The 12,419-nt window shown below is 46.8% G+C and overlaps 1 protein-coding gene across 4 annotated transcripts in view; it reads left to right on the top strand.

Moving 5' to 3' along the window:
• The window catches only part of LOC144110538 (uncharacterized protein ZK1073.1), a 113,813-nt gene that overhangs the window by 30,274 nt on the left and 71,120 nt on the right, over positions 1–12,419 (top strand). Inside the window, exon 2 of one of the 4 annotated variants that reach the window (XM_077643551.1) lies at positions 2,380–2,415. The exons of the other annotated variants lie outside the window; for them this stretch is intronic. Within the exon in view, the coding sequence (XP_077499677.1) occupies positions 2,380–2,415 (36 nt within the window). The remainder of the gene's footprint in view (positions 1–2,379; positions 2,416–12,419) is intronic. 4 annotated transcript variants of the gene reach the window in all.

The following is a 12,419-nucleotide window of genomic DNA, read 5'->3' as shown; positions in this document are numbered from 1 at the left end:
ATATACTGGCTGCGAAGAGTGTTCCATCTCTTACTAGTGGTGAGGTGTTAATAACGGCAGATTTCGAAAAGAATTTCGATGGCATTGACGCAATCAGTGGGTGGAATAAAGCAAGAGGTTTAACTGCAAAGTTGTGTTAGTTCAAGTGAGTCCTTAGTGCGCGAACAGCGAGAAAAAAATATAATTCAGTACTTGAAACCAATGCTTGACGTAGTAATAGTAGTGTACAGTAGTAGTACAAGACTTTATTCGGGCACAGTACTTAGGCGCCCAAGACGTCGATAGCCTGCTGCACAAGCAGGCGCTGTTGATCTTCACCTTCAGCTCAGAGTCAGTCCAGACAGGTCCCGACAGCATGGAAGGGGGTGGGAAAGTAACCTGATTGCAGAGCAACTGGGCATGAGAATGAACAGTGGGAAAGATTGGCATAAGGGGCAGGGCAGTTAAGACATGAAGGGCCACGACGGAATTGGTATAAATAAAGCCGTGCAGGTGTGACAAGTGTGTTGAGTTGTAACTGCCGAAGGATGTCAGCCTCCCGCACAGAAAGACTAGGATGAGGATCGGGGTAGAGTTTACGATCGAGGCGGATAGCACTGTAATATTCTTTTATGGTGGCGCGAAGGGACAGTCTGGACCTTCCCTCCGAGGGTCTCGGCCGGTGTATCAACGGTGCCCGCATAAGAGTTTCACGGCCGAGTCGGTTAGCCAGCTCATTGCCGCCGCCAATGCCCGAGTGTCCAGGGATCCATCGGCGGAAGACGCGTCAAGGCTGTAGCGACGCAAGTGCGGCCTCGAGTTCCGTGCACAGATGTGGTGGCAGTGTTTTTGATTGAATGGCACGAATGGCGACCTGGGAGTCAGTGTTGACGGCATAGTTTGGTACAGGTGGGATCGAATGAAAATGTTGAGTGGCATGAATGATGGAGAGGACCTCGAGTGAGAGAATGTCAGGGGAGGGGGGGGGGGGGGGGTGTAGTAGACATCGATATGTCTGGAATGTTTCTTGTATTCCCTTTGCAGCCAATAATCAAGCGAATGTTTCATAGTTGTTGCTGAAACGTTCTGCTTCAAACACTACTGATCAGCTTTTTATTGAGCTTTGCATAAAAAATTAAGTGCAGGGAAATAAGTGGCGAACAAAATTAACCGCGATTCTATTGACTCGAAGGCGATTGGCTTCCTGTTGACGCAAATTTCAATGAGACTGAATTGACCTGTAAGCGATTTGCTGCCGATTGACTTATATCAGTGAGAACGTTTTGACGCCTTAATGAACGAGCTCAATAAATTTTGAGTTTTTATTGAAATGTTTTTGACTCTAAAGAACTCAATGTGCTTTTTTGGAAGGGTTTACTTTCGGGCTGCGCGTGTCGTTTTGTGTGCGTCACATTTTACAAGGCCACGCATTGGGTACTGTTGCAACGACTTGGGTGACGGAGATATCAAAATAGAATCCCTGTTGGGCATCGCTAACCAGTTATACGTGGTCATTTGCTGTCATTGAGGCTAACATTGAGCGACTCGAGCGCCCACAAAGCGAACGCCTAAGCATACACTTGTTTGCAAGTTCTCATTCCGATTCAGTGGCCCAGTCGACCGTGCACGTGACCGAATGCAATCCTACATACTGCAGTAAAAGCCTGAAAAGAGACGAAGCGGCGACCACTCGGTTTATTAATTTTGATACAAAGAATACAAAGGCGCTGGGCATACAAGAACATTGTGCACGTTTATGCACTCCGTATTGTTCAGCTGTAAACTTCCATATAATACTGGCTGAACGGAGAGCCCAAATAATTTTTCAAATTATCCATATGCATGCCCTGCATCGCTTTCACGACTCCATCCCATGTTCACGATGTGCGTAAGACAAAAGAGTCCGACGCTTGGTGAAATTCAAATTGGGGTATTGGTATCTACCATCTGAATTCCCCGTCGAACTTTTGCCTCAGTGCCGTTGTTGTATAACGTGTGGAAAGAACTTTGAACCCCTAAACCCTTCAACTCATTCTCGCTAAAGATGTCAATGGATAATTGTAAATACTGCTCGATTTCATTTCAAATTAGCTTTACATCATGCTGCAAAGCTTGCAACAGTCATCATCGCCGCAGAGAAGCTGGCTCTGGGTCGTGACAAAGATCTCTGCATACATTACGTGGCGTGGATCTTTGGCCACGCGCCCTGCACATTTCACTGTTGGTCAGTTTTGCAGCGTGGTGGCGGTAGTGAAGGCAAACTGTTCCAACTGTCGATCGACACTAATTGCTTTTCGCGGTCTTTTGTGCCGCCTGGCCAAGTGTGGCAAAGTGTGTTCGCGTGTGTTGCGAGCCCTGTTTAACCCTGTGTGCCTTCCTTTCTTCCTCTCTCTCCTTTAGGCACTAGGGACCGTGTATGAGGAAGTTAGTTGCAATGTGAGCACTTCCATCACCTTCTGACGGCGTTCGTTGCCTGCGCCATGCATGCGGCTGACGGTCGTTGCGCCAGGTTCTCTCACCTCATGGCAGACGTGACCTCCGTCGCTCGCGGATGTGGGCTTTCACTCCGCGATGCTACCAAGCTCCGCAGAGATGCTGCAAATTTTATTGTGCGTGCATTTCCTGATGCGCACGAAATGTTCACCCTTTTAGCTGTCGCGCCATTAAAGGCGCCTTCGAAGCCACTGCATACGAAGGGGCCAGCAGTCATGCGCAAATGAGAGGGAAAAATGCGCGGGAGAGAATACGTACCAAGGGCAGGTAAATCGGGACAAACAACAGCCATCCTCCTGCCGCGTTGCCGGCTTCCTCCATTATTCTTGTTATTCGTCTCGAGCCCCTCTCATTAAGAAATATAGCTATTCGATGCCACCGTGCCAGAAAGGCCTGTTCCTTCGGATTTTCAACATTCACCAGGGTCGTGCGTTTGCGCTAACACAAGCAATAACAAAATACATCAGTCGAGTGAAAACAACACGTTGGAAAGAGCCTTGCTTCGTTGTTCCGTTGCACGCAAAAGCACGCGCAAAAGTTGTCTTCGCCAATGAGCTCCTCACTCCAAAAGCAGCATCAAGAATTTCAGCCGCGATCTTTATCTGTTTGCTCTCTTCTTTTGACGTCTCTTTGCAAGAAAAAAAAAATCCTCAGTGCTCAAAGTCCAAAACGGGGAATATTTAGTGAAAAATAATTTTGTTCAGAGAACTTATTTGGCTAGCTGAGCGCTCAAAAAACTTGACTGCTGGCCTGTCGTCGTATCAGTTGCATTATACCTCTTGGGTTTCCTGCACCATTGTTCGGAATACTAGACGCCTAGTCAGTTTTCCCAAGAGCCGCAGCTTTGCGCTTAACTTTGTCTCAGCCAAGGTCGCTCGCTACGTGAGGTTAGGTAATCGGTGGAGGTCATGTCTACGAAGCGACCCACCCTCTCACCCCCATCATCGTGCACCGTGCGTGTTTTGCGAATGCCTTGCATGCGCTTTCGGTGTCGTCTCCCTCCCCGGTGCATGTCTCAGTGGCGTGCCAATTCGTATGCATGCATTGCGCGGAGGGTGCCGCATACTCGCGCGCTGACGGTGCCGGCACCGTGTGTTTCCTCGGGGAGCAACAAAGAGTCGCTAAATTGCGGGGATCACGGATGTAGTGAGTTGATGTCATTCAGCGACTCTCCTTTGTGGACGGTGGGCGGTGATCAACACATTCCAGCGGGTTCGCTTTTAGCCTGACCTCAGTGGCACATCTATCTAGTCAGACCTGAGTAGCTGGAAAAAAAAGGCAGTCATTTCCATCCACCTGCGTCAGTGGGGAGCTCCGACGAGGACACACTGTAATCTGAAGAGTTGTTCGTGGAAGCAGAAAAAAAGATCTGTTATTTTCATCTCGGAAGCACCTATGTCCAACATTCTTGGATAAAAAAATGAATATCTGAAAATTGTTAGGTACTGTTGCGGAAATATTCTAGGTAATGGTCCATTCTTGCAATGTGTGGCAAAATCTTTCTTTTAGTTTTTCCATCGCTGGCATGAAGTAGTTAAAACTGCAATAGAAAGCCAGTGGGAAACGCTTTTGCTGATCGTAAAAACGTTAACAACAAAAAAGTGCAAGCCTGTTGACGGAAGATCTGCGGATATATTGATTGTTATAGTTAAGTCTTACATTGTATGAAAAAATTGCGTTCATACACTCTTTCGCGTTCAAAAATGCTTTAGTTCAGAATTTTTTGGTATGTAATCCTGTGCGGCCACTCTTAAGTATCGCTCTCAGCGGAGCTGAAGCCCTTCTCCATTATTGCTCCTGGCCTGTTGGGCTGAAGTACATGTGAGATTACATTTAATGCCGCCATGCCCACAGGAGCAATTCCACAGTATGCATGTTTTCTTTGGAAAGAACGGTATATTTTCAGTTATCTCGTGGATATCTAAGAGGTGGGAATTCAGTAGTCTCTGACAACTTCTGTAGCAAATGATTTGTGAGAAATTCTTCCCAAATAAACTTCCCAAATAAAACATCAGCCAGTTGAAATGAACCACTTCTGACCTGTCCTGTCAGCCACAGCGATAGGTTTGCAGTTACCGACAGTATTTCACTTTCTTTGGAGGTTGCACTGGACTCCTTTGTGCCTGTCTAGTTACACTGACCGGTTTCACGCTTGTACTAACACCGATGCATTCAAAGCCCGTAGCACGTGCGCGAAGGCAACCTAGCGTCAGAAATCATGGCCTGGACTTGCATTAACGCAGAAATTGTAGGGTATGCACGATAAATTGCGGTCGTTTCGAACTCAGAAATATTTACTGCGGCGATGCCGCTATCAAATCTACTAAATTCCGTCCGTCCTGAGCCCATCTCCAACCAATTATTATTCTCGGTGAAAACGGATTCTGTGCGCATGGACTTGAAAATCCTCCTTCTCCGAACTCGGGACCCATCCTTAACGAAAAGCCCTCGTTTTGAAGTAAGAGGTGGCGTAACGTAGCCTCATCCACAGCAAAAAAAAAAAAATGACGTCGACGGACGCATCTCACTTGCAAAATCGCCCGGTGATGGCGACACCTGTATCCCGTTTTCTGAGTATTTTCTAGCTTATGTGAAAGCTCCGTTTTCAGTGGTCTCTCTGTCATCATAAGCAGTGTTTGCGTTAATGCTGTCATGTTTTATGCCCACTTGCATGTCAAAGCTACACATAAAAGATTGCAGGTGAAGTGATAGCACACGCGCAACATGGCGATATTCTCGCTGATATGTTTACCAATCTTTCACCTAATTTAGCGGGAGTTAACAGCTCGCAGACCACGTTCGGCAAAACCACATATTGTGGAATCAGTCGCTGTATTTGCGGTTAAGGGGTTCTGTCGACCGTATACGATGTCCGGTCTCATTTACGGTAACAGTAGCCCCACGATGAGAGCTTATCTGAAAAAAAAAAAGGATAAAACCAATAACCCGCCCTAACCATTGCACGGCTTTCGCAGAATCTGGCCCCAATCCTGCACCGCAACAGACCATCTCTGGGAGAAAGCAAAGAGAAACTTGCCTACTGCGCTATGCACACCCACAAGTGCTCCTCACCCATCGTCTCCTTCCCAGGACGGCCTGGATGATGCTGCCTTTAATTTGAAACGAACCTTACTCCGGACTCCCAGCCGTGACGCTGCGCTTTCGAGTCCGGATGACCCCAAATCCTGCGGTTATTCGCCATTGGCCAGCCAGACTTGGAAACCTTGCAATGATGGGCCTCCTCGCTGTTTGTATTTGCGCCTTTTATAGCCAAAGGACTCTTGTAACAAACGTGTGTTCATCATATATGCCGAAGAGGAAAACCTGCGAGGCATGGAATACAGTGACTGCAGATGTAACGTAATAACAGCGGCTATTGGAAGAAAAGTGAGCAGTCTCAAGGTACACTGAAAAATTCGCATATGCCACGGGCTGCTTGTGTTGAGGCGTCACCCTTGGTGTTGGTAAGAGATGTTCTCAGCCCTTTGGCACACCTTTGTGAGAACGGCTGATGGTCTCTCCTTCTGTTGTCACCAACAAGTTCCTCACGAGAAGAGCCGCAGTACAAGCTAGGCGTTTCAGCTTTCAGGACTTTGTCGTCGTGAGGCTGAAGCGATATATGGAATAGGCCGATTTCACAAGCAGTTGCGCTACACCACCGCCGCCACGATGCACCCTGGGAGTTGTGGTACTTCTGCCGGCGAGCGCTGTGCCGTTTTAATCGCCACATGGCTCTTCGCTTCGCGTATTCAGGTTTTATTGGATGAATGGCTTCCCATGATCACCGCCATGTTCTCAGGCACGCGCATCGAGCAGACGGCCCCGGATTTGACGTAGCCAGGAAAAGAAGATTGGTCCACACAAGGAGCGTGTAGAAGCCGGTCGGAGAGGCAGCTGGCGAGGCTCTGTTCACGTTTAGCTTCTTGTCACTGTAGATCAGTGTAAGCTGGCGTAGCGTGAATTTTCATGATCTAGAGTGGCGCTACATTCAGAAGCGCATTTTAAGTGCCGTCGAATTCTGCTGAAGGAGGAAAGGCCGTGGTTGGTCTCGCCCTCTCGCTATTCGTGAAGCTGTCTGACCAGCTTTCTGTCTGGTGTAAGGTTGCGGGAAAAGAAGTGAGCGCAGTTCCAGTGCCACTTTCTGGCTTCTACGAGACGTGAGCACTCGTTGCGGGTATTCCGTGCTCGTCACTTACGCTGCCACATTCGCGAAAGTACTTTTTTTTTCATGGAATCAGAACAAGGGTGTCATATTGAAGGTTTAGACAAGGGCGTGTTAATGCGAAATATTGCTGATACTGTCTTGCACATCCATCTTTGGCCGTGCGTCAATATACTGGCCTTTCACGGCGTGCAATTCTGCCGCAATATCAACCACATCTTACTCTATACTTTCCATTATGTAAAAAAAGGAAAACATTTTTTTTTCTCATGAGACGGCACCGTTGCGGCGCAGTCAAGCATGGGCTGGCCAGCACTGAGGTATTAACCGGTCGCGCGGCAGCTGCTCCCGCAGCTAATATAAAATTCTACATTAAAAACGAAAACAGTGCTGCAACGACCATCTCTGAAATGAACTTAAAAGCTGCATTACTAATCAATAACTTAGTCTAAACGCAGCGCGCTCAAAAATTTTCAGTCTTCGCTCCCTTTCTTGCGTAACGCACGACACACGCGCTTCAGATTTCTTTCAGGAAAACGGCGCAACTTGTTCCTACCACCCAGATCTGTGGCTGGTAAGCCGCAAAATAGAGAAGCTGACTTCTCAATATTTTCAATATTTTTGTTCAATTTCGCTACGCGTATTATAACTGCTCGCCTAAAGCAGACAGATGCACTGGAAACATTTAGCAGCCTAAAATACGGGACATTAACCTTTGGCGCCTTATTACCAGACGCAGCTGAAAGGCATGCGCTAACGCACTGCATGAACTTCTTGTCGCAAAAAATGCAGACCCATTATTTCGGGGGGTTGTGTGACTAATGCAGAGTAAAACAAAACTACTAGTGTACGCATTGCGACCAAACTGCATATATATCACATGATATCGGAATGCCAGGACACACTCCAGGCAGATCCCATCCCCAACCCCTCTATCTAGGAATGGGAGTCCATTCTGCTCAGCGACGACTGGTGAGCTGCGCTGAAGGCCAATGGACTGCCGGACTAAGAGGTCCGCCCATCTTGGCTTTATGATAGTCTATTGCAAACCAGCAAAGAGTTTTATCCATCCGTTCAAAACTAAAGCACAAAACCCTATCCACTCTCATCTAGAGCTGCGACAAGTCCAACTTGCTGTAATCATGCATAATTATAATCGTTGTTCTGCTTCGAACTAGAGCTCGTTCTGTACGATGTGACATAATTCAGTAAAGCATGACATTAAAGCTGTGCTTATTCAGTATATTTATGGTTGTTTCTGTAATAAAAAGCGATCGCGTGCCTTCTTTTTTACAAATATAGCTGCACAAACGAAGTAACAAAAAACGTTTCATGCCATGGCCGACTGCCTGGACTGACACTTAGGAAATTACCACGAAAATCGAGTGGACAGAAACACCAACATCGTCTGAGCACATTAAAACGCTTGTATCGGCATGCGTAGGAATGTTTCTTCTTTTTTTTTGGGGACATCACGTCATCACCTCCCTGCGTCGCAGCTGCTCCTACCCCACCTAGAGGTGCATCTGGTTCCTTCAGCAGAACGCGGTGAATGCCACAAAGCAAAGCTACTGCGAGCGAATCTAATGCCATTCGCAGCGCTGAGGAAAGCGGGCTGCCGCGCAGACGGCATCGCGAGGGACTATACATCTGAGATGGCGGCTTGGTCGTTTCCGGCAAACGCGCGCATGCGCAGTGCGCTTTGTGAAATAGGTCTGTTAGGCAGCAGGAACGTACTCACTTGTCGAGTGCCACATCGACGGACGAAGAAGTACCTCTTTGGACGCGTTTCACTCTGCGATATGGGAGTGAAAAGAAAGTAAGGCTGCCCTCTTAGGAAATGCGCAAGAGGACGGCTTACCGCCCTTCTGTTTAGATTGTGGCTGCTTTCGCTGCTTGATGTGCTTCCGTGTACGGCCACGCGAAGCTGCCGTTGGCGCATAGGCCGCAGCCGCCGAGCACGAATGCAGGACGTAGCCGGCAGGAAGCGCTGCATTCCAAGAGACGCGGGAGAGAAAAAAAGAAAACTCGGCGACGGCCGGCATCGGAACAATTGGACGCTTCATCCTTGTGCGCTAACCGTATTCTGATCAGTGTCATCGTTTTCAACTTAGCGGCAGCTTTTCGCTTCCACAGGCATCTCATGTTTGTGCAGAGGTCATAATTTCGCAGATTCCTAGCTTTTAATGAGGACACCAAGCAAGGCTTGCAAGCTTCAAGGAGACAGAGGACAAACTGTGTAGATGTTTAATGGCAAAGGCGCCACTTGAACTTAAAACGGAGATTACTTTTATTAGCTATGAAAGGTCACGCAGTGAAACACAGGTGTCGCCACCAGCGGCTGTTTTCGCAAGCAAACTGCGGTTCGTCAGGACAGCCGTCTATCGAGGATCCCTGAGGCTTGGCAACACCGCCATTCACTTCTAAATGGCCATCACAGAGTCCGTTTCTGTCTTGACGTCACAAGTTTGAACTGAGTAGCCGGAAAACTTTGACATGAACTTTAGTCGCAATAAATGCGCCTTTTGCTGCCGGATAAACACCAACATGTCCAGCAAGAGCCATGGAATCGATTTTCGCTGACATCGAAAATTGAATCAAGTTGTTCCCCAGTGTTGCTAGGACCGTATCTGGACACGATAAGCAAACTGCTGCAAGTTCACTGCCAAGCTTGGACGTGGCTTGAAGGGGGCGTTAGAGGCGGATTTTCGTTTTGGCTTTGCCTGCTCTTTGGCCTGCTCTGGCGGTTGTGCTAGCAGGCCTCGTTCCTTCACAATAGGCGCGAGGATGGGCGATGCGTGTGCGAAGCCGCAGGAAACCAGGTGCAAAATCATGGGCTGCCCTGCTGAAAGTATAGGGGGCGAATGGAGCGGCACGGTGAAAGGCGAATTGACCGTCGCTTCGCTGCAGGCAAAATCCGGTGGGAGCTTTCGGCGAGTTTGAGCTTTCATTAGTTGAGCCAAGGTGCAATTTGTGACATCGGAACGATATCTTCGCGCTGCTCTTCTTTGAAGCTCCACATGGTTTTGCATGCGACAGAAACGCCCTTTTATTGACCGTTACCAAACAAGGCTGGTAATGCGCCCTACAGACTAATATATGACTCCGTTGCTCTTGCGCCGGTGTCGTCAGCTTTGTTGGTTTTGGGGCAAATGGGCTTTGCGCACGTCGGATGGCCCCGGGGGTGTAGTTGATTAAATTAGCTCTGCGTATTGCTATGGTCCCCCTTCCGGCAGTTCTGCGGACGCGGAGCAAAGGCAGTGATGTTGCATTCCCTGTGATACGCGGAAAGTGAGAAGGCAGCAGCGCACGGGTGCATACTTCGTCGACACGAACAAGCGCACAGTTCCTCGTAAAGGGTTAACTCCTCGCAAGGTGACGCAGTTTGGAAAAGAAGAAAGCGATCAGACTTGCAACCGTAGACTTTAGAAATATTACTTCCAGACCTATAGTATTTGTCAGCTCACCCCTGTGAATAATATTTCTATAGCAACTTATTTGTATAATTATTTGCACTGTCAGCCCTCTGTTGAGTGTGCTTGCAGGAGAGGGCAACAATAATACGTACAAAAGAAACAGACCGACGAAATATAGGCAGCAAGTGCACATCTAAAGACTGTTAAAAATTATGCGCATCCAAGCTTTTAACAACTCAAATTAGAACTTAGTTTCAGAAGTCAATTGCATCTGTGAAAACTTAATTAATAATTAAGTGATCAAATCGAGCATCATGAGGTTGAATGGCATAGCTGTAGCTAGTTAGAGCACTTCTACCTGGGGATCGTGCGTTGCTTCAGCGATTAATTTGCGTTGTATGTCAGTGCACGATAAAGAACCCCAGGCGGTCGAAATTTCCGGAGCCCTTCACTACGGCGTCTCTCATAGCCTGAGTTGCTTTGGGACGTTAAACCCTATAAACCAAACCAAACCTAATTTGCGTTGTGTTTGAAATATTTACTCTTTCTTACGTCAAAGTTAAGACCACAAGAATGTATCATCTCTGAGACGGAGTCAGTTTTGCAGCATTTAGAGCACAGAAAGTATGCCTTTGAATTCGCTCCAATTTCGTTTTCAAGTACCGTTACTTAGGTTTCCACACTGCGGAATCACATTTCCGTACTGGTGTTGAACTGTTTTAAGTGCATATTCACAAGTAACATATTTTGATTTCTTTCTTAAAACGCAAAACTTTTGATCCGATGTTGAGAACGCATTTCTAGTATGTCCGCAGGTATTTTCACCGGGGCCACAATCTAAAAGCATTCGCAAAACGGCTACAAAGCCGCACTTCTGTTGATCGACACTGACCGGCGGACATACTGACCAATAGGAGCGGGGCTTTGTGACCGCTTTGTAGCTGTTTTGAGATTGTGATCCTTCCAGAATTCGACACCTGACATGTGTTTACGAAAGGACTTTCTTCAGTGGGATGCGCAAATGAAAGTATGTTGCTGTTTCTAATAATATGTGTACATGCTGATTCAGAGTAATTTATTTCCATTCCCCATCATGTCCAGCTTTCTCGGGCAAACATTTTGAAAATTGGAAAATTGTAAGACAGTGTTATGGAAATACTAAAGGTGATGGTCCATTCTTCTGATATGTAGCAAAATCTTTCTTTTAAAGTATTTCCAGTAATCGCTTCGAGCAGTTAAGACTGCCATAGAAAACCAATAGGGAACGCTTTTGACGATAGCAAAAACGTTAATAGAGAGAAAAATACAAGACCCGTTGGGTGATCTGCGGATATATTGATTGTTATATATGAAATGATTGCGTTCATAAATGGTTTCCCGCTCAAAAATGATTTTGTCCAGAATTGCTGGGTATTAAATACCGCTGGGTTTTGAGCTGGTATTTCATATCAGTTATCGAAAAATATGTATTAGATAGTCATTAGCAAATAACTTGAACCTTATACTAGGTTCAAAGGTAGCAGCTGTGTAAAAAAAAATAATAGCTTACTAGGCGCGGCCCCTTCTGAAACTTACGAAAATACTCCAAGTTACAGAGCTCGCGCTCACAGCCATCTACCCCGACAACTTGCAGACGATTGGTTTGGTAAGCCTCGACTCATTTCAGGATAATACAATTGATCCCTGTTTTATCTAGTTTAAAACTCAATTTACCGCGAGTTGTTTAGATAACTCTTCCGCGTTGTACGTCAGTGACTGAAAAGCGTAGTCGCGTGAAGAGGACATATTCTGCTCCGGCTTTGAGTCAATCGCTAAACGGTTTGCAACGAAATGGTCCCTCTCACTGTTCCCTCTCGAGTGCGCCGTAATGGTGGTGAGCTCCAAATCGATTTCGACCACCACGGTTTCAGAGCGTGCGCCTATAGATCTCGGCACGCGGGAATATTTTTCCTTTTATTTCACCTTCACAGAAACGCGACCGCTCTGGAACCTGCGGGCTTGTTCTGAGCTGGCTATCGCCATGGCCGCTAACGATAGGAAGGTAATTCCACAAGAGATCGAACTGCCCAAATGTTTCAAATTTTTAACATTCTTGATTATTCTAGAAAATGTGCACGCACTATTCAGTAGGCCAACAGGAAATTTTGTTTTTTGAAAATACTAATATTTCAGGAGAAAAAAGTTGCAAACGGCGTTGTGGCAGAGGCAGTGTTTTCACGCACAGCCCAATTTCGCAAATTTACATTGATAACAGTCGAGATGTGAAAGTCGTGATCGATATATTTTGCGTGCTAAAAGTACAGGTGAGAAAGAATAAGCTAGGCTTATTTCCACCATTGTGAAGACGTTGTCGCTTATACTAGAACAAA

Source organism: Amblyomma americanum, chromosome 1 (genome assembly GCF_052857255.1).
Source record: "Amblyomma americanum isolate KBUSLIRL-KWMA chromosome 1, ASM5285725v1, whole genome shotgun sequence".
In the NCBI taxonomy this organism is placed as follows: Eukaryota; Metazoa; Arthropoda; class Arachnida; order Ixodida; family Ixodidae; genus Amblyomma; species Amblyomma americanum.
This window is presented reverse-complemented; position numbering and strand designations above follow the sequence as displayed.